Here is a 24,000-nt window from a genome sequence, read left to right as displayed (position 1 = left end):
GCAGAAGAGTCAGTGCCCAGCCATGGAGAGGAAATGAAGCGTACAGAACAGGAGTGACCTGTATAAGGGCCTTTGTGCGGAGCATGAATTATAAAGAGTTCAGAATGTGTTCCCCAGCGTGCGCGCGGTGTTCTGCAGACACAGACAGATCGCTGCGCTCAGTTAACAGCGGAACGTGGAACACGGAACGCAGAACTCTGCAGTACCGGAGCGCTCCAGACGCGCTCAGAGAACATCTGTACACTGACTCACACACCGCGGGACGCCGAGCCAAGCGTGAGCTACAGAGACACACACACCACACACGTGCTCTACACACACACACACGCTCCACACACTCCACACACGCTCCACACACTCCACACACACTCCACACACACCACACACACTCCACACACGTGCTCTACACACACACGCTCCACACGCTCCACACACTCCACACACACTCCACACACACCACACACACTCCACACACACACACACACACACCACACACACCACACCACACACCACACCACACACGTGCTCTACACACTCCACACACGCTCCACACACACACACATGCTCCACACACACACTCCACACACACCACACACACCACACACTCTCCACACACACACTCCACACACGCTCCACACACACACACTCCACACACGCTCCACACACACACTCCACACACACCACACACACCACACACTCTCCACACACACACTCCACACACCACACACACACACACACTCCACACACCACACACACACCACACACGCTCCACACACACGCTCCACTCACATGCACACACATGCACCCACACGAACACACACGCACACACATGCACCCATACACAACATCTTCCTACACAGCATCCTCCTACACAACATCCTCATACACAACATCCCTCTACACAACATCCTCCTACACAACATCCCCCTACACAACATTCTCATACACAACATCACGTGACTCTGACATCATCTCTGACTCTGACTCAACTCTGATTCTGATTCTGGCTCTGACTCTCTGACTCTCTGACTCTGACTCAACTCTGATTCTGATTCTGATTCTGGCTCTGACTCTCTGACTCTCTGACTCTGACTCAACTCTGATTCTGATTCTGGCTCTCTGACTCTGACTCTGACTCATCTCTGATTCTGATTCTGGCTCTGGCTCTCTGGCTCTCTGACTCTGACTCATCTCTGATTCTGATTCTGGCTCTGACTCTCTGACTCTCTGACTCTGACTCATCTCTGATGGGAAGGCTGACTGACTCAGAGCCAGAGGACTGGGGCTGGTGATCGATGTTGGCACTTGAAAATATCAGGATAGGCGATTACATCACACCCCCAATCTGCAAACATACATGGCCAACATCCTTAGGTACAATATTTAAAGGTGTACGCAGACATTTTTTACACCAAATACTAGTATAAGTTGACACATAAAAAGGTATATTAGTTTACAGTATAAATGCAGTGCTGGTGTAAACGCAGTGAAAACACAGGTGTAAATGCAGGTGTAAACACAGTGTAAACGCAGTGTAAACACAGTGTAAATGCAGTGTAAACATTGGTGTAAACACATTGTGAATTCACTGTAAATGCAGGTGTAAACACAGTGTAAATGCAGTGTATATGCAGGTGTAAACACAGTGCAAATGCAGTGTAGACACAGTGTGAACACAGTGTACATGCAGTGTAAACACCGTATAAGTGTAGTGTAAACACAGTGTAAACGCAGTGTAAACACAGTGTAAATGAAGTGTAAATGCAGTGTAAATGCTGGTCTGCAGCCTTACCTTCACTCTTCTCCAGTATCTGCACAGTCTCCCCGATCTCCAGCACCAGCCCCTGAGACACGGTCCCTCGGAAACTGGAGATAACTGCAGGGGGAAGGGGGGAGTGGTTAGGCTCTGAAATCCAGGGGGAGTAATGTGACCAGTGGCCAGCAGCACACACAGTCTCACACACAGTCTCACACACAGTCTCACACACTCTCACACATAGTCTCACACACAGTCTCACACACTCTCACACACAGTCTCACACACACAGGCTCACACAGGCTCACACACTATCACACACAGTCTCACACACAGTCTCACACACTCTCACACACAGTCTCATACACTCTCTCACACACACTCTCACACACACAGTCTCACACACACACAGGCTCTCACACACAGTCTCACACACAGTCTCAAACACTCTCACACACAGTCTCACACACTCTCACACACACTCTCACACACAGTCTCACACACACAGGCTCACACAGGCTCACACACTATCACACACAGTCTCACACACAGTCTCACACACTCTCACACACAGTCTCATACACTCTCTCACACACACTCTCACACACACAGTCTCACACACACACAGGCTCTCACACACAGTCTCACACACAGTCTCAAACACTCTCTCACACACACTCTCACACACACAGTCTCACACACACACAGGCTCTCACACACAGTCTCACACACAGTCTCAAACACTCTCTCACACACACTCACACACAGTCTCTCACACCGCCCATCTAGATACACTTGCACATCAGCATTATTATATAAATATCAGAAATAAACCCATAAAACCACAGGCAAGCCCTATTTTGTGTTTTGTGGCACATACTATCACACAGACAATGCAGGTCCTCTCTTGTGGAGCTACAATCCCACAGGAATCTTGGGTAAATTTGCAGACCCAGGGCAAGACAAGGTCAGCCGAAATCTCTAGAGAAGAGGAACTCCAGTTTTAAATTCGGTGGAAGGTTTGGAGGCAGAGAGATGAAGGACAGATGTAAATATCTGATGGGGCTGAATGCTGAGGGAAAAGGGCCTGAGATTACTGCAGGTTACTGTTATCTTTCATAATCCCCATAAAGAGCCTGAGATTACTGCAGGTTAATGTTATCTTTCATAATCCCCATAAAGAGCCTGAGATTACTGCAGGTTAATGTTATCTTTCATAATCCCCATAAAGAGCCTGAGATTACTGCAGGTTAATGTTACCTTTCATCATCCCCATAAAGAACCTGAGATTACTGCAGGTTAATGTTATCTTTCATAATGCCCATTGATGATTGGTGATTGGTCAGCAGTGATATGAGGCAGCCGTGATTGTTCAGCAGTGATTGGTCAGCAGCAACATGAGGCAGAGTGTAAGGAGGAGGAGAGAGCAGAACCCAGCGCTGATGGACAGTATGGGTGTGGGGTCAGACAGACAGGCAGAGGCTTGTGTTATCCCACCGGCACACAGCACAGGACAGGCCTGTGTGAGGCTGCGCTTCAGCCTACTGTGGGTGTGCAGTTATAATCCCAGCCTACTGTGGGTGTGCAGTGATAATCCCAGCCTATTGTGGGTGTGCAGTGATAATCCCAGCCTACTGTGGGTGTGCAGTTATAATCCCAGCCTACGGAAAACCCCTGGGGGTTCTGCAGTGTGTGAGCCTTTCATAGAGTCACTTACCAAGAGAATCAAAAATAAAAACATAATTCATACACGTGTACAATACACACACATGCACTTGCACACACGCACGCTTGCACACACACATGCACGTACACACATATGCACACACAAACACACACATACACACACACGCACACAAGCACACACACACATGCACATACACACACACGCACGCAAGCACACACACGTACGTACACACTCTCTCGCACATGCACACACATATGCACGCACGCACACATGCACGCACGCACGCACACACACACACACACTTCCAGGTTTTAATTCAAAAGTGAAAGTAAATACAAAAAACTGCATCCCTACCTCTGTTACTCAATAGTCATGCATAAACACCACTCACAACTCATAACACACCTAAAACTAAACCAATCATTTTCATCAAAGTATGTTATTTCTGCTGGAGGACTGGCAACCCCAGATACATTATAATGACGGGGATTTATCTCTGTCTGAATAACGTGAGTGTGGCGTCCCCCTCCCCCCTCTAGGTGAGGAGCCGGGCAGCAGACCCACAGCCCTGAGTCCAGATGGTGGCTCTGTTGGTAACTGGAGCAGTGGGCTAAGCCCACATCATATCAGCTTAAAGCCCTAATCCCACTCGCTCTGAGCACAGCCTACACACACTCACACACTCACACACACTCTGAGCACAGCGTACACACACTCACACACTCACACTCACACACACTCACACACACTCACACACACACACTCTGAGCACAGCCTACACACACTCACACACTCACACACACTCTGAGCACAGCGTACACACACTCACACACTCACACACACTCTGAGCACAGCGTACACACACTCACACACTCACACACACTCTGAGCACAGCGTACACACACACACACTCACACACACACTCTGAGAACAGCGTACACACACACACACACTCACACACACACTCTGAGCTCAGCCTACACACACTCACTCACACACACACACACACACACACTCTGAGCACAGCGTACACACACACACACTCACACACACACTCTGAGAACAGCGTATACACACACACACACACTCACACACACACACTCTGAGCTCAGCCTACACACACTAACTCACACACACACACACACACTCACACACACTCTGCGAACAGTGTACACACACACATACTCTGAGTTCAGAGTACACACACCCTATACACACATAGATTACAGCCTACAGAGACCAACACACAGGAAACACACACACACACACACACAGACATACTGACTACAGCCAACAGAGCCCCAACACAAAAGTGTGTGTGTGCGTGTGTGTGTGTGCAAATGCACATAATAGCATCCAAGTGTCACTCTAGATAAAAATGATAAAAAAACACACAGCAATATGAATCACTGTCCTGCCTCTCTCTCTGATGCCAAACTGAGCTGTACATTACTATGTAATCTCACACACAATCAGTGCAGACCTGAGGGAGTGACTGACACTGCAGAAGCACATGAGCAGAGCACAGAGCACAGAGTACAGAGCAGAGAGGAGAGAGCACAGAGCACAGAGCAGAGAGGAGAGAGCACAGAGCACAGAGCAGAGAGCAGAGAGCACAGAGCAGAGAGCACAGAGCAGAGACCAGAGAGACAGAGCACAGAGCACAGATCACAGAGTAGAGAGCAGAGAGCAGAGAGGAGAGCAGAGAGATAGAGAGATAGAGCGCACAGAGCACAGATCACAGAGCAGTAACTCCCTGTGTGGAGTGTAGTTCCTAGAGAGAATGCAGGTGCCAGAAGGGCAGGCTCACTGACTGTCTGTCAGCTGTTCTACTGAACATGGAACAGGACAGGAACACAACCACCCTGATCAGCATTAAGCTACATTACCCAACAGCAGGGCGACATGGCTCAGGCAGTAAGAGCAGTCGTCTGGCAGTCGGAGGGTTGCCGGTTCGATCCCCCGCCCGGGCTGTGTCGAAGTGTCCCTGAGCAAAACACCTAACCCCCAAATGCTCCTGACGAGCTGGTCGGGGCCTTGCATGGCAGCCAATCGCCGTCGGTGTATGAATGGGTGAATGGAGAAGCATCAATTGTACAGCGCTTCGGATAAAGGCGCTATATAAATGCCTGCCATTTACCATTTACCAAAGAACAACAGGATGTGAACCACATCTGACTTAACTCTACTATATAAATTGCTTTGGAGTTACAGGAAATCTATACTTTCCTGCTAAAAACAAAAAACCCAATTTTGTCCCTACGCCAGGCATTGTAAAGCCATCAGAAACTTTCTGTAAATGTCCAAAATATTGTTCAGTGCACACAGAAACTGTAGGGGAAATTGAAAACATGCTTTAAAACCCGAATAATATCAAGGAGCCTACAGAAAGTGAGATATCCCTTTCAAACAGGAACAGGTAAATACAAATGGTCTTAAACACATTTCTCACACTTTTAAATGCATTTCCAATCACTGCTGCCTCATATCGCAGCTGATCAATCACGGCTGCTTCATGTTGCTGCTGACCAATCACGGCTGCTTCATGTTGCTGCTGACCAATCACGGCTGCTTCATGTTGCTGCTGACCAATCACTGCTACCTCACGTTGCCGTTGACCAATCATATAAAATCATATAAAATTGATGCATTTCCATTTTGGAATCAGGAAGTGGGGTAGGCCACCACCCTCCCTGACCCGAGAACTCGGAGAGGGGTCACCTGAGGGTCGCTGAGCAACACTCTTCAGGAGGCAGGGGTGGCAAGTGTCAGTGACTACTCTCTGCACAACACTTCACAAACAGATCTACAGGGGCGACACCGCAAGGTTCAAACCACTAGGATGGCTACAAGGTTACAGCTAGTACCTATCCCCCGTGAAACACGAGGTGGTGGGGGTGTTAGTTTGGGCAGGTTACAGCTAGTACCTATCCCCCGTGAAACACGAGGTGGTGGGGGTGTTAGTTTGGGCAGGTTACAGCTAGTACCTACGCCCCGTGAAACACGAGGTGGTGGGGGTGATAGTTTGGGCATGTACGGCCATCTGTCTTCAGTGATGAACTAACTGATAATAGCAATATGCAGAATCAGTTTGAAAGTGCGCAGAAGCATCTTATCTGCTCAAGTCCCAACAAACGCCAAATCGGACGCGTTTCATCCTACAGAGCGACAACAAAACAACGTGTCTTTCTAAATGTAATGACACAGTTACTCACAAACACGCACAGGGCACAGTGTTTGTACGGGTTCATCGAAAAAACTACGTTCCACACAGTACACCAACTGCGCATTTCGACCAAAGCACCCCAGTGTTCCAGGAGCAGTGTCAACACTTAAAGCAACGTTGAAAGCACACAGTGTTCCAGGAGCAGTTTCAACACTGAAACCAACGTTGAAACAATTTTTATAAGAAGGTTAAAAGCGACCCTGCTCGGCATAAGAAGCATAAGTGTTAAGTGACTTAAGTTTGACGGGTTAGTGCTGGTGCACCAGACGCAGCACAAAGCGCGGGGATGCAGGGCCGGCGCTCCGTGCCTAAAGCCAGGGAAACGGGCTGGAAAAGCGCCGGGAAAGCTTAGCAGAAGAGCACATTAAGTACGAGGATTTAAAACATGGCTGAAATATTTATCACTTTTACACCTCCCTCCACATCAGCATCAGGGCAGAAACCAGGTCAATGTGACCGCCAGGCTGTGCACATGAGAGAGAGAGAGACAGAGTAAATTATAACCGCCGTAAAACCATAAGAGAGAAATGAGGAAACAAAAGGCAGCGGGCAGCTGATATCCCGTCCAATAAGAATTCACAGCCTGGTACAAAATGAGAGGTGAAAACGGCTGGAGTTTAACTCAATGAAACAGCTCTGGGAGAAACTCCAGGTCCTGAAGAGTAACAGTGACCAGCAAAAGAACATCACATTTTATCAGCTCATTATTCACTCCAGAGGAATGTTAAAGACAGCGTTTCAGTTCCATCTGCAGGAGATCATAGGAGGAGAGAGGTTCATTCAGGGCGATGTTTAAATGTGTTTAACCCAAACTCATCTTAACCCCAACACAAACTCAACCACAACCCAAACTCATCTTAACCCAAAGCCAAACTCAGCCCAGACCCAAACTCATCTTAACCCAAAGCCAAACTCATCTTAACCACAACCCAAACTCATCTTAACCACAACCCAAACTCATCTTAACCACAACCCTAACTCATCTTATGTGTGTGTTAGTATAAAAGAACACATTTGAGATTTCCAAATATTAATTTTCCAAAAGATTTTATTTTACAGAAGCATTTTTGTATTTAATTAAAAAAAGTAACATATTACTGTAAGCAATTGACTACTTTTTACATAAAAACGTGATCAAGGCTGTCTGAGCTCAGAAGCAAGGAGCCAACCAAAGTCTGCAGAAGAACTGCGGCAAGTTCTCCAACATGCTTGGAACAACCTCCCTGCTGATTGTCTTATAGAACTGCAGGACAGCGTTGGCTATCTCAGAGAAGTGATGCAGTTTTAAAACTCCACAAACACACAGGGGAAAACTCCACAAATACACAGAGGAAAACTCCACAAACACACAGGGGAAAACCCCACAAACACACAGAGGAAAACTCCACAAACACACAGAGGAAAACTCCACAAACACACAGAGGAAAACTCCACAAACACACAGGGGAAAACTCCACAAACACACAAGGGAAAACTCCACAAACACACAGAGGGAATCTCCACAAACACACAGAGGAAAACTCCACAAACACACAGGGGAAAACTCCACAAACACACAGGGAAAAACTCCAATCACACAGAGGAAAACTCCAATCACACAGAAAAAAACTCCAATCACACAGGGGAAAACTCCACAAACACACAGGGGAAAACTCCAGAAACACACAGGGGAAAACTCCACAAACACACAGGGGAAAACTCCACAAACACACAGAGGAAAACTCCACAAACACACAGAGGAAAACTCCACAAACACACAGGGGAAAACTCCACAAACACACAGAGGAAAACTCCACAAACACACAGAGGAAAACTCCACAAACACACAGAGGAAAACTCCACAAACACACAGGGGAAAACTCCACAAACACACAGAGGAAAACTCCAATCACACAGAAAAAAACTCCAATCACACAGGGGAAAACTCCACAATCACACAGGGGAAAACTCCACAAACACACAAGGGAAAACTCCAATCACACAGGGGAAAACTCCACAAACACACAGGGGAAAACTCCACAATCACACAGGGGAAAACTCCACAAACACACAAGGGAAAACTCCAATCACACAGGGGAAAACTCCACAAACACACAGGGGAAAACTCCACAAACACACAGGGGAAAACTCCACAAACACACAGGGGAAAACTCCACAAACACACAGGGGAAAACTCCACAAACACACAGGGGAAAACTCCACAAACACAGAGAGGAAAACTCCACAAACACAGAGAGGAAAACTCCACAAACACACAGGGGAAAACTCCACAAACACACAGGGGAAAACTCCACAAACACACAGGGGAAAACTCCACAAACACACAGGGGAAAACTCCACAAACACACAGGGGAAAACTCCACAAACACACAGAGGAAAACTCCACAAACACACAGAGGAAAACTCCACAAACACACAGGGGAAAACTCCACAAACACACAGGGGAAAACTCCACAAACACACAGGGGAAAACTCCACAAACACACAAGGGAAAACTCCACAAACACACAGAGGGAATCTCCACAAACACACAGAGGAAAACTCCACAAACACACAGAGGAAAACTCCACAAACACACAGGGGAAAACTCCACAAACACACAGAGGAAAACTCCACAAACACACAGAGGAAAACTCCACAAACACACAGAGGAAAACTCCACAAACACACAGGGGGAATCTCCAAACACACAGAGGAAAACTCCACAAACACACAGAGGAAAACTCCACAAACACACAGAGGAAAACTCCACAAACACACAGGGGAAAACTCCACAAACACACAAGGGAAAACTCCACAAACACACAGAGGGAATCTCCACAAACACACAGAGGAAAACTCCACAAACACACAGGGGAAAACTCCACAAACACACAGGGGAAAACTCCAATCACACAGAGGAAAACTCCAATCACACAGAAAAAAACTCCAATCACACAGGGGAAAACTCCACAAACACACAGGGGAAAACTCCACAAACACACAGGGGAAAACTCCAAACACACAGGGGAAAACTCCACAAACACACAGAGGAAAACTCCACAAACACACAGGGGAAAACTCCAAACACACAGGGGAAAACTCCACAAACACACAGGGGAAAACTCCACAAACACACAGGGGAAAACTCCACAAACACACAGGGGAAAACTCCACAAACACACAGGGGAAAACTCCACAAACACACAAGGGAAAACTCCACAAACACACAGAGGGAATCTCCACAAACACACAGAGGAAAACTCCACAAACACACAGGGGAAAACTCCACAAACACACAGGGGAAAACTCCACAAACACACAGGGGAGAACTCCACAAACACACAGGGGAAAACTCCACAAACACACAGGGGAAAACTCCACAAACACACAGGGGAAAACTCCACAAACACACAAGGGAAAACTCCACAAACACACAGGGGAAAACTCCAATCACACAAGGGAAAACTCCACAAACACACAGGGGAAAACTCCACAAACACACAGGGGAAAACTCCAATCACACAGGGGAGAACTCCACAAACACACAGGGGAAATCACACAGGCCATGAAGTGGAGGAGTCACAGAAACCATGACAACAGCAGGCAGCAGGGCGTGTTCAGAGGAAGTCACAGCAGGTCATGTGACACAGCGCTCACAGACAGTGAGAAAGGAGAGAGACGCAGTCTCACAGACGGAGAGAGACGTAGTCTCACAGACAGAGAGAGACGCATTCTCACAGACGGAGAGAGACGCAGTCTCACAGATGGAGAGATGCAGTCTCACAGACGGAGAGAGACGCAGTCTCACAGACGGAGAGAGACAGTCTCACAGATGGAGAGAGATGCAGTCTCACAGACGGAGAGAGACGCAGTCTCACAGACGGAGAGAGACAGTCTCACAGACGGAGAGAGACGCAGTCTCACAGACGGAGAGAGACGCAGTCTCACAGACGGAGAGAGACGCAGTCTCACAGACGGAGAGAGACAGTCTCACAGACGGAGAGAGACGCAGTCTCACAGACGGAGAGAGACAGTCTCACAGACGGAGAGAGACAGTCTCACAGACGGAGAGAGACGCAGTCTCACAGACGGAGAGAGACGCAGTCTCACAGACGGAGAGAGACAGTCTCACAGACGGAGAGAGACGCAGTCTCACAGACGGAGAGAGACGCAGTCTCACAGACGGAGAGAGACGCAGTCTCACAGACGGAGAGAGACAGTCTCACAGACGGAGAGAGACGCAGTCTCACAGACGGAGAGAGACAGTCTCACAGACGGAGAGAGACAGTCTCACAGACGGAGAGAGACGCAGTCTCACAGACGGAGAGAGACGCAGTCTCACAGACGGAGAGACGCAGTCTTACAGACGGAGAGAGACGCAGTCTCACAGATGGAGAGAGACGCAGTCTCACAGACGGAGAGAGACGCAGTCTCACAGACGGAGGGAGACGCAGTCTCACAGACGGAGAGAGACGCAGTCTCACAGACGGAGAGAGACAGTCTCACAGACGGAGAGAGACAGTCTCACAGACGGAGAGAGACAGTCTCACAGACGGAGAGAGACGCAGTCTCACAGACGGAGAGAGACGCAGTCTCACAGACGGAGAGAGACGCAGTCTCACAGACGGAGAGAGACAGTCTCACAGACGGAGAGAGACGCAGTCTCACAGACGGAGAGAGACAGTCTCACAGACGGAGAGAGACGCAGTCTCACAGACGGAGAGAGACGCAGTCTCACAGACGGAGAGACGCAGTCTTACAGACGGAGAGAGACGCAGTCTCACAGATGGAGAGAGACGCAGTCTCACAGACGGAGAGAGACGCAGTCTCACAGACGGAGGGAGACGCAGTCTCACAGACGGAGAGAGACGCAGTCTCACAGACGGAGAGAGACAGTCTCACAGACGGAGAGAGACAGTCTCACAGACGGAGAGAGACAGTCTCACAGACGGAGAGAGACAGTCTCACAGACGGAGAGAGATGCAGTCTCACAGATGTCACACCCCCTGGAGGCCTGTCACCCCTTCAGTGTGCTGTCCGGCTCCTGATCAAGACCATACCGCCATCGCGGCAGTGACATCCGGAGGAGACGCGGAGCCTCTTTAACATTCCGAGCAAACCACCGCAGTCTTCCTGGGAGACAGAGCCCCATAGAGGGAAACACACGGCCCATCGGCCGGGAGAGAGGGGAGACGGTGAATTCTCCGCTAAAGAAATCCCAGTGATCAGTGCTGCCCTCACCCCTCTGCTCACAGACAGAGCTCACCCCTCTGCTCACAGACAACACTCACCCCTCTGCTCACAGACAACACTCACCCCTCTGCTCACAGACAGAGCTCACTCCTCTGCTCACAGACAACACTCACCCCTCTGCTCACAGACAGAGCTCACCCCTCTGCTCACAGACAACACTCACCCCTCTGCTCACAGACAACACTCACCCCTCTGCTCACAGACAGAGCTCACCCCTCTGCTCACAGACAACACTCACCCCTCTGCTCACAGACAACACTCACCCCTCTGCTCACAGACAGAGCTCACCCCTCTGCTCACAGACAGAGCTCACCCCTCTGCTCACAGACAGCACTCACCCCTCTGCTCACAGACAACACTCACCCCTCTGCTCACAGACAACACTCACCCCTCTGCTCACAGACAACACTCACCCCTCTGCTCACAGACAGAGCTCACCCCTCTGCTCACAGACAGAGCTCACCCCTCTGCTCACAGACAACACTCACCCCTCTGCTCACAGACAACACTCACCCCTCTGCTCACAGACAGAGCTCACCCCTCTGCTCACAGACAACACTCACCCCTCTGCTCACAGACAGAGCTCACCCCTCTGCTCACAGACAACACTCACCCCTCTGCTCACAGACAGAGCTCACCCCTCTGCTCACAGACAACACTCACCCCTCTGCTCACAGACAACACTCACCCCTCTGCTCACAGACAAAACTCACCCCTCTGCTCACAGACAGCGCTGAGCTCTCTGCTCACAGACAGCCCTGAGCTCAGCCATTTTACCTGTGTCAGAACATCCTTAAAGAGATTATGGAAAATAAAGGAAATGTTTCTTTTGACAGATCAGCAACTTCAGCAACATACGAAGCTCCATCTAGATTTAGCATCCGTAGGAGCTCCAAGGCTGTGGAATAGTCTGGGATCTGCAGGCAGTGAGGACTGTTTCAAACGTCACGTTTTTTATACAGAACAGTATTGCCATGATGTCATTGTGTAGTCTGCCTGATTAGCCTCCCCGTTAGACCCGTTGTGGGGATTCTTTCTACACTGATTTCCCGGAGAACTGTATGCGTCATCAGACTCCATGTCCACCCACTAAAGACACTGTCAATTTCATTTTCTGTTATTTTCTTTTTTCTGGCCAGTTCATTTTGTGGTGTTTAAGGGGTTAACTTGTGGAATATTTCTGACAAGGAATATAAAGTGTGTAGTACACTTTTTACACAAAAAATAAGGTTTTAAACAGATATAAAACTGAGGTATGATTATTATTGTGTATGAAACGTTTTTAACTTTTGTTTTTTTTTCTACTATGTTTTGTTTTTATATAGAGTAAACCTGGCAGTGAAAGGGTTGAATATGTGAATGTGTGTGTGTGAGTGTGTGTGAGTGTGTGAGTGTGAGTGTCTGTGTGTGTGTGTGTGTGTGTGTGTGTGTGCGTGTGTGAGTGTGTGTGTGAGTGTGAGTGTGTGTGTGTGAGTGTCTGTGTGTGTGTGTGTGTGTGTGTGTGAGTGTGTGTGAGTGTGTGTGAGTGTCTGTGTGTGTGTGTGAGTGTGTGTGTGTGAGTGTGTGTGAGTGTGTGAGTGTGAGTGTCTGTGTGTGTGTGTGAGTGTGTGTGACTGTGTGAGTGTGAGTGTCTGTGTGTGTGTGTGTGTGTGTGCGTGTGTGAGTGTGTGTGTGAGTGTGAGTGAGTGAGTGAGTGTGTGTGTGTGTGTGTGTGAGTGTGTGTGAGTGAGTGAGTGTGTGTGTGTGTGTGTGTGAGTGTGTGTGAGTGAGTGAGTGTGTGTGTGTGTGTGTGTGTGTGTGTGAGTGTGTGTGTGAGTGTGTGTGTGTGTGTGTGTGTGTGTGTGTGAGTGTGTGTGTGAGTGTGTGTGTGTGCAGTGAAAGGGTTGAATGTGTGAATGTGTAAAAAGGGCGTAATAAGCTAAAGTTTCATGTTATTCATTATTTCTATGTGCATTAATTCTGTAGAATTGTTAATAAGGACCAAAATAATAATAATAATCATTATCATTATTATTACTACTAATATGTATTGGTTTTGTGACCTTGACCTACTTTCCATCCGGTAGGGCAGCCATCTTGGAAACACATTTTTGCTAATAACTTGAGAGCTATATGTCCAATTGAGACAAGCATGAACCTTGATTGGGGCACATATTTCCCAACTATATAGGTCAGAGGTCAAGGCCATACAGATACATTCAAAAAGAGGTACAACAGAAATTGGCCTGCAGCCAATCAGCACCATGGACAGCCCTTCAGCCAATCAGCACCATGGACAGCCCTTCAGCCAATCAGCACCATGGACAGCCCTGCAGCCAATCGGGACCATGGACAGCCCTGGACCCTGTGGAACAGCTGTTGGGCTTGTTGCCTCTTAGAGTGAGGCTGTGAGCAGTGATAATCAGGTTTAGCCTCTGTTAGAGTGAGGCTGTGAGCAGTGATAATCAGGTTTAGCCTCTGTTAGAGTGAGGCTGTGAGCAGGGATAATCAGGTTTAGCCTCTGTTAGAGTGAGGCTGTGAGCAGTGATAATCAGGTTTAGCCTCTGTTAGAGTGAGGCTGTGCGCAGGGATAATCAGGTTTAGCCTCTGTTAGAGTGAGGATGTGCGCAGTGATAATCAGGTTTAGCCTCTGTTAGAGTGAGGCTGTGAGCAGTGATAATCAGGTTTAGCCTCTGTTAGAGTGAGGCTGTGAGCAGGGATAATCAGGTTTAGCCTCTGTTAGAGTGAGGCTGTGAGCAGTGATAATCAGGTTTAGCCTCTGTTAGAGTGAGGCTGTGAGCAGTGATAATCAGGTTTAGCCTCTGTTAGAGTGAGGCTGTGCGCAGGGATAATCAGGTTTAGCCTCTGTTAGAGTGAGGCTGTGAGCAGGGATAATCAGGTTTAGCCTGTTAGAGTGAGGCTGTGAGCAGTGATAATCAGGTTTAGCCTCTGTTAGAGTGAGGCTGTGAGCAGTGATAATCAGGTTTAGCCTCTGTTAGAGTGAGGCTGTGAGCAGTGATAATCAGGTTTAGCCTCTGTTAGAGTGAGGATGTGAGCAGTGATAATCAGGTTTAGCCTCTGTTAGAGTGAGGCTGTGAGCAGGGATAATCAGGTTTAGCCTCTGTTAGAGTGAGGCTGTGAGCAGGGATAATCAGGGCAGGATGACTATGCTGTGGGACTGTGTGTTCAAGGCTGCCGCCCACATTTCACATCATGTCCATCACACACACACTACAGTATATTCACTCATTATATTTACATTCAGGGCAGCTACACGGCATATATTCCATACAGTCAGTCTAAATAAATGTTTATGGGAGTTTATTAGACGAGTGTCTGTAGAAAGAACCATTCACCGCCCAGCAGTGGACAGTCCCAAAAGCTGAATTACTACACTAATCACTGCTGTAGCTACAGTGCACAGCGACCGCTGCTATCAGGCTGCGAACAGCGTCACAGGGGAGAGGACACGCCGTGAGGGAGTCAGTCAGCTGTGCACTGGAGCACTGAGAGAGCCCTACGGGGTGCCCTATGCTGCAGAGGGAGGGAGAGAGAGAGAGGGAGAGAGAGAGAGAGAGAGAGAGGGGGAGGAGAGGGAGAGAGAGAGAGAGGGATGAGAGAGAGAGAGGGAGAGAGAGGGAGAGAGAGAGAGAGAGAGAGAGGGGGGGGGAGGGAGGAGAGGGAGGAGAGGGAGAGAGAGAGAGGGAGAGAGGGAGAGGGGTGAGAGAGAGGGAGAGGGAGAGAGAGAGAGAGAGAGAGAGAGAGGGAGAGGGGTGAGAGAGAGGGAGAGGGAGAGAGAGAGAGAGAGAGGGAGAGGGGTGAGAGAGAGGGAGAGGGAGAGAGAGAGAGAGAGAGGGAGGGAGAGGGATGAGAGAGAGAGAGAGGGATGAGAGAGAGAGAGAGAGAGGGAGAGGGATGAGAGAGAGGGAGAGGGAGAGAGAGAGAGAGGGAGGGAGAGGGATGAGAGAGAGGGAGAGGGAGAGAGAGAGAGAGGGAGGGAGAGGGATGAGAGAGGGAGGGAGAGGGATGAGAGAGAGAGAGACAGTTGAAGAAAGGGTGAGAGAGATTGTGACCAGTGCAGTTATTGAGAGTTCATGGCTTTTACAGAGAGGGGTGGAGTGACAGTTTCCTTTCCCTGAGCTAACTTCCCAACCCAGCTCTTTCAGCACAACCTGATAATACACACACTCATGCTGAACCAGCCTGCTAATACACACACACTGAACCAGCCTGCTAATACACACACACTGAACCAGCCTGCTTATGCACACACACTGAACCACCCTGCTAATGCACACACACTGAACCAGCCTGCTAATGCATACACACACACTGAACCAGCCTGCTAATGCACACACCCGCTAATGCATACACTCACACAGAATCAGGCTGCTAACGCTCCACCATAGGGAGCCTTTTTGTTTATCTGTGTATTAAATCATCTCTCAGCTAACACATAGGCCAGCATACAAGGGGCCATAGAATACCATACGCCCTCATTCAGAGACCAGCTCATGCAGAGAGACTTATACAACTGAGAACCAAGTTATTAATCTCAGAGATATTATCATAACAAATGTTTACACAAAAATATTATACATCCTGCCAGTCACACAGGTACAGACAGGTGTGCAGCTATGGCAACAGCACCTGTACAACCAGTACACATGTACCGTACAGCTTTGTGCAGTTTTATGCAGAAACACTACAGGCCATTTGGCTCCAAATCATTTTAAATGGAGTTTAAAAATGCAAGGCCCACACACCCACACAATCAGATGAAATCTGGAAGGGACAAGAACAGAACCCCTCCTGCCACTCGTCTCAGTACGGTGCTGTAGTGATGTCCCTGTGACACAGCCTTAACACAGCTCCAACACAGCTCTAACACTAACACAGCTCTAACACTAACACAGCTCTAACACAGCTAACACGAACACAGCCCTAACACAGCTCTAACACAGCCCTAACACAGCTCTAACACAGCTCTCACACAGCTCTAATACAGCTCTAACACTAACACAGCTCTAACACAGCCCTAACACAACTCTAACCCAGCTCTAACACTAACACAGCTCTAACACAGCTCTAACACGAACACAGCCCTAACACAGCTCTAACACAGCCCTAACACAGCTCTAACACTAACACAGCTCTAACACAGCCCTGACACAGCTCTAACCCTAACACGGCTCTAACACAGCCTTAACACAGCTCCAACACAGCTCTAACACTAACACAGCTCTAACACAGCTCTAACACAGCTCTAACACTAACACAGCTCTAACACAGCTCTAACACTAACACAGCTCTAACACAGCTCTAACAATAACACAGCTCTGCTCAAACACAGCTCTAACACTAAAACAGGTCTGCTCTAACACAGCTCTAACCCTAACACAGCTCTGCTCTAACACAGCTCTAACCCTAACACAGCTCTGCTCTAACACAGCTCTAACCCTAACACAGCTCTAACACAGCCCTAACACTAACACAGCTCTAACACAGCTCTAACAATAACAGAGCTCTAACATAGCTCTAACACAGCTCTAACAATAACAGAGCTCTAACATAGCTCTAACACAGCTCCAACACTAACACGGCTCTAACAATAACACAGCTCTAACACTAACACAGCTCTAACACAGCTCTAACAATAACACAACTCTAACACTAACACAGCTCTAACACAGCTCTAACACTAACACAGCTCTAACACAGCTCTAACACTAACACAGCTCTAACACAGCTCTAACACTAACACAGCTCTAACACAGCTCTAACACTAACACAGCTCTAACACAGCTCTAACACTAACACAGCTCTAACACAGCTCTAACACTAACACAGCTCTAACACAGCTCTAACACTAACACAGCTCTAACACTAACACAGCTCTAACACAGCTCTAACACTAACACAGCTCTAACACAGCTCTAACACTAACACAGCTCTAACACAGCTCTAACCCTAACACAGCTCTAACACAGCTCTGGCTGAGGCCATTGGCGATCTCTAAAGGCCGCAGGATTAGGCTTCTTTAAACTCAGTAAGAGGTGAGATAAAAGGAAGTCCACACCACCACACATTCGAGTATACCACCATACACACGACTATACTATGAACATACATCCACAAACACTTGAGTATACCCACACCAAGGTAAGAGTGACAGTCAGGACATCACCAACCAGGACCCACCACACACGAGAGGCCCAGTTCTACTGGCATGCTCTCAGCCGCTCACAGTACTAATTAGGAGTTCGGGCCCATCAGAAAAAAAATCTTAACAAGAAGCCGGTAATCTCACAATCGCAAGCTTTCAGAAGAAAGCCATCGCATTGTGACCTGCTCTGAAGCAGCTATTAATACTCTCCCTCTTAGAGCATTGCACCTGTTTGAGGCGCCGTTTCTGCCGCCCCCTCCCGGCCGTCATAATGAACTGCGTTTCCTTCTGAAGCTGCTTCCACATCAAGAGTCTGTTTACTTTATTCAACACATAGATCAGATTTTAACGCCTAACGTTTATGCTACAGATGTCGCATTGAAGGCGTTTGCTTTTCTTCTACAAAAAACCCAACCAAATACACACATCTTCGCTTATGAAGTTACAATGGCCCAATATAACCCGGTGATAAATAATATGGTATCGAAACGCCAAACCTGCACAAATACCATACTGTTGTGGCAAGACACAAAATTCGGTATGTTATTTTAGCTCTACCTTTACCTATTTCAGTCGAGATAGAACTCCTTCTAATTTGTTAACAAAATATGAAGATAACAAAATGGTATGGTACAAAAATAGAGACGATCAAAAATATACATAAAATGGTAGCTACAGCGCAGAATATGTATTTTCCATAGGCTATAGCAACTGAGAAACAACTGAAATCGACACAAACAAATAGCTCAAGCTTGTAAATTATGAGTCTTATGTTGTGTATTTAAATTCTGAGCGAAAACGCGAATATGCTGTCGGCAGGTAAATTCACATAATTCACACAATGATCTACTTACCAACTCCAATTTTTTCTTCCTCCGTCGGTATCCACATTATCTTGGTAAAATCCCCAAGAATACAAACCAAATGTATTCGTGTTCATGGAAAAATATCAGTGAAAGTTCAATATATCTCTCAGATCATTGCAGTATATATATATATATTGAGCTAGCCCATACGTCATGACAAATGAATAACGTGAAACTCAAAATATGGTCTATCGTATAAAACAAAATGAGGTTAGCTTGATTATCCAGTTTCAGACATTTTCTCTGGAGCCCTGTGGTTGCCTTTTTGCCGTCTTGCGACGCTCACAAGCGGTCAGATCGGTGTTTCTGTAGCCTAATCTCTGCGTACGGGAATCGCTCCCCCACCCCCTCCTCTCCGCTCAGCGCGGCAGCATCGCCACCACCGCCGGAACGGTTATTTATTCATATCTCACGCTGCTCATTAACCCTTTCTCTCGTAACCTAAAGGCGGATTACAGCTCCGACAAATCCGCTCCGTCTAAACGCATCTTTGGGGGAAAGATGGAAATGCGTTAGCCCAAGCCTGTTAGCCTGATGCCTGACAATAGCGGCGACTACGGTAGCTTCTCATGTAATAACTGTTGACGTCGCAGCTGCGCCACATTCACCGCGCGCTGTCACATGGCACGGTGTCGTCATCGCCGTGATGTAGGCCTTTAGTTTGGGATTGAAAGTTATGCAATTCACTCTCCTTTGAATAATAAATGTGGCAGTTATGACCAGTATGCGGGTATGCAGTTTGCATGGGGTTAAATAATTATTATAATTATTATAATAATTATTATTGTTGTTGTTTTCATTATTGCCTAATTTTGGATGATGAAATAGATTAGGCCTATTGCAATAAAATAAGAAGAAGCGCTCAAAACGCAGTAGGAATGACAGACCATCCAGACCAAGCGTGCGTAAAGATCAGGATCCAGAGGGCCCCGCTACGCGGAGACCACGCCGCGCGCTGCGCGGGATTTGCGCTCCGCTTGGCTGAGGCTCCGTCACGGTTCAGTGATTCTCAAATCAGGACGATTCGCGTGGAGCCGAAATGACAGGGACTCCAACGAGAAGGCGGTGGGTGTTGCACGCATGACGCAGGAGATTAATAATAAATATGAAAACAGATTTCCAGAACCTGCTAAGCAAATACTGTATATGCGCAATATACTCGGGCTCGTGCGGGCGGCAGAGAGGGGGCCGTGCGGTCAGATTGTCTGATTGGCCATCTTTATAAACGTCATCACCCTTTTCCTGAAGTTCACGTTACATACTACATCGGTAGCCTAGGCTACATCTTTCTGGTGCAGACTACCAATACACGAAGAGGACATCTGATGAAAAGTTTTCATACAAACATCGGAATGTAAAAAAACGGCTTGCACATGCCATGCGTCTGTTTATCGAATACCACTGCAGTGTCAATTTGGTGTGGTTTCTATGGCAACTCGAAAATCTTTTTTTCTTTATTTTTCAATTTTATTTTCTAGAAACGCCTACCACGACTTCTGAGGAAAGCTAAACAATCGTCTTAGAACACGAGGTAACCATGGTGACGGCACAGCAACCTGCAGCAGGTTCTGCAGGTTCTCCTGACAGCATCGTGCTGATACGAGACACGCTTTTGCCGTAAACAAAAAGGCTGCAAATGTGCGTTCATGACGTTTCGGTAAACTGACCTGCATACGTAGGCCGACTGCAATGCCCCCTTTGCAGAACGCTGTGACGAGCTGACTACAGCGCGTGGGGAAAACCAGAAGAGTTTCCTGTATGTTCAATGGCATGGGTCTCTGCGGTGATCGCCTTGAGGTACACTACTTTAACTCAAAGTGCTGCTGTAAAACTGTTGTGGTATAAATTGGCAAATTTATTTGTGAAATGTAAAGGCACTGAGATAGAACTGAAATCTTTCATTTGATTGGTCGACAGCCCTATCCGAGTCGCGAGTCTTACATGCCTTGTGGGTTTAGGAAGGTGCTCTATCAGGGGGTTGCATTACATTACATTACATTAATGGGATTTGGCAGACGCTCTTATCCAGAGCGACGTACAACAAAGTGCATACCCATAACCAGGGATAAGTGCGCTGAAAGACCCTAGAGGGAAGTACAATTTCAACTGCTACCTGTACAACAAAGATAAGGACCAGGGCCTATTTAAAAAAACGATGGGAACGGTGGGAACGAGATGAGTTGGGTATCATCTGCATAGCAGTGGTAGGATAGCCCATGTGCAGTGATCACAGGGCCAAGGGAGTGAGTGTAAAGAGAGGTTGTTGTTAGAAAAGAAAGAAGAAAGTTGAGTTGAAGCGGCTCGTTCTATGGTTTTAGAAAGAAAAGGAAGAAGAGATACCTGGCAGTAGTTCTGGATGATGGAGGGATCCAGAGTAGGCTTTTTTTAGCAGCGGAGTGAAGTGGGCCCTCTTGGAGGATGCTGGAAAACAGCCGGAAGACAGGGAGGAGTTGACAAGGGAGGTGACAAATGGGAGAATGTCAGGTGTGATAGTCTGGAGAAGAGAAGAGGGGATAGGGTCAAGGGCACAGGTTGTAGGGCGGTGGGAGAGCAGGAGTTGAGAAACATAAGAGTCTGTAAGGGGGGAGAAAGTGGAAAAGGAAGGGATGGGCCTAGAGGGGGGAAGGGCACAGTAAGGGGGGTGGTGGTTATAAAGGATCTGCAGATGACTGACCATCTCATCGAAAAAATCAGCAAAGTCATCAGCAGCGAAGGAGGACTGAGGTGGAGGAGGCGGTGCGTTGTGGAGAGAGGAGAAAATAGAGAACAGTTTCCGGGGGTTAGAAGCGGAGTTCTGAATTTGTTTGTTAGTATTTTGCTTTGGTGGCAGTGACAGCAGAAGAGAATGCCGCCAGGAGAAACTGGTAAATTGTGAGGTCTGAAGGGTCTCTGGATTTTCCCCACTTCCTCTCCGCTGCACGGAGGCTGGCCCTGGAGGTACGAAGGGTGCCAGATATCCAAGGACTGGGAGGGGATGTGCGAGGCGGCTTTGAGACAGGGGGACAGAGAGAGTCATAGGCGGAGGAGGGAGAAGAAAGGAGGGTGGCGGATGCAGAGTCAGTGGGGAGTTTGGAGAAGGATTCGAGAGGGGGGAGTGAGGCGGTGACAGTGGTGCCAAAGGAAGAGGGTGAGAGGGAGCGGAGGTTACGGCGGGCTGAGGAAGTGTGGGTGGGAGGAGGGGGAGGAGGATGGGGAGGAAGAGGGAGGGAGAATGAGATGAAGTGGTGATCAAATGTATGCAGAGGGGTAACTGTGAAATCGGAGCATGAGCAGTTCCTCACAAAGACAAGGTCTAGGACATTGCCCGCCTTGTGGGTTGGAGGAGAGTGTTGCAGGGAGAGGCCGAAGGAGTGGAGTAGTGGTAGGAAGGCAGCAGCCTGGGAGGCTTCTAGGTGGATGTTGAAGTCTCCAAGGAGAATCAGTGGGGTGCCATCCTCAGGGAAGGAGCTCATCAAGGAAGCTTCCCAGGGGCCCTGGAGGACGATAGATAACTGCAATAAAAAGGTTAGTAGGGTAGGATACTGCAACAGAATGGAATTCAAAAGTGCATATGGACAGGTCAGAGAGGGGGAGAAGAGAGAATATCCATGAGGGGGAAATTAAAAGACCAGTACCACCGCCACGGCCGGAAGGCCGGGGAGTGTGCGAGAAGGAGAAGGAGGATGAGAGGGCAGCGGGAGTGGCAGTGTTGTCAGGTGTGATCCAGGTCTCAGTTAGGGCAAGGAATTGTAGGGACTGGAGGGAGGCATATGCGGGGATGAAGTCAGCCTTCCGAGTGGCAGACTGGCAGTTCCATAGTCCCCCTGTGACAGCAAAGTCCTCACAGGGGGTCATCGGGGGGTAGCTGAGGTTGGAGGGGTTCCGACGCCATGGAGGCCCACGTCGCAGGGGGTGTCTTCGAGGGAGAGAGCAGACTGGGATGTGGTGAAACATAACATCACAAACTGGGACGGAGCGACGCTAGCTAACTGGCACTACGACCACTAGATTATCCAATCTCTCTCACACACACACACACTCTCTCACACACACACACACACTCTCTCACACGCACGCACACACACGCACTCTCACACACACACTCTCACACACACACACACACACACACTCTCTCACACACACACACACACTCTCTCTCTCACACACACACACACACACACTCTCACACCCACACACACACACACACTCTCTCACACACACATACACACACTCTCTCACACACACACACACACACACACACTCTCTCTCTCACACACACACACACTCACACACACACAAACACACAACAAGACTACGACTCAAGAGCATCATGATTATTGCCATTGCCATTGCCATTGTCATCTTCATGTTATACCATCGATTCCACATGGCAGAACAAAGCACACAATTACAGTGACATGCCACACAGTCTCCAGGTTACTTAAACTCAAAGCATCCGATATAAGACACAACCATATACAATATGACTTCATAGTGTCCATGCTTTAAGTCGATAATCTTCCCTCTCACACACAATATGAGCCTTCTAGTGGGACAGCCTTTAGTCTAGTGTCTAAGGTACATGACTGGGGCAGCCTGTAGCCTAGTGGCTAAGGTACATGACTGGGGCAGCCTGTAGCCTAGTGGCTAAGGTACATGACTGGGGCAGCCTGTAGCCTAGTGGCTAAGGTACATGACTGGGGCAGCCTGTAGCCTAGTGGCTAAGGTACATGACTGGGGCAGCCTGTAGTCTAGTGGCTAAGGTAATGTAGTCACAATAAGATCCACTCAGCTGTTGGGCCCTTGAGCAAGGCCCTTAACCCCACATTGCTCCAGGGGGGATTGTCCCATGCCTTGTCTAATCAAATATAAGTCACTTTGGTTAAAGAGAAATGAAAATATATTATTATTCATCATTCCAATGATAAATGGCCGCTGTATTGCTTATATAGTAAAACTATAGTTAAGTGTTTTGTGGGGTGTTTTGTTAGCAATTCTTTTTTAATTATTGTTCTATTTTTTTTCTTTTTCAGTTTAGTGACAATTTGTTTTAGGTTGCGGCCCAATTGTGTTCCCCATGTTAAACGGGAGAGGTTGGGCTTTAAC

The 24,000-nt window shown here is 48.1% G+C and overlaps 1 protein-coding gene across 1 annotated transcript in view; it reads right to left on the bottom strand.

Annotated features, from left to right (window-relative positions):
- Positions 1-19,122, bottom strand: part of LOC133139110 (dedicator of cytokinesis protein 3-like) — an 89,763-nt gene extending 70,641 nt beyond the window's left edge. Inside the window, exons 1-2 of the mRNA XM_061258418.1 lie at positions 18,904-19,122; positions 1,793-1,876 (exon numbers count right to left, since the gene is read on the bottom strand). Coding sequence (XP_061114402.1) covers positions 1,793-1,876; positions 18,904-18,940 — 121 coding nt within the window. The 5' untranslated portion in view covers positions 18,941-19,122. The remainder of the gene's footprint in view (positions 1-1,792; positions 1,877-18,903) is intronic.
- Between the last annotated feature and the right edge of the window lie 4,878 nt (positions 19,123-24,000).

This window comes from Conger conger, chromosome 10 (genome assembly GCF_963514075.1).
Source record: "Conger conger chromosome 10, fConCon1.1, whole genome shotgun sequence".
Lineage (NCBI taxonomy): Eukaryota > Metazoa > Chordata > Actinopteri > Anguilliformes > Congridae > Conger > Conger conger.
This window is presented reverse-complemented; position numbering and strand designations above follow the sequence as displayed.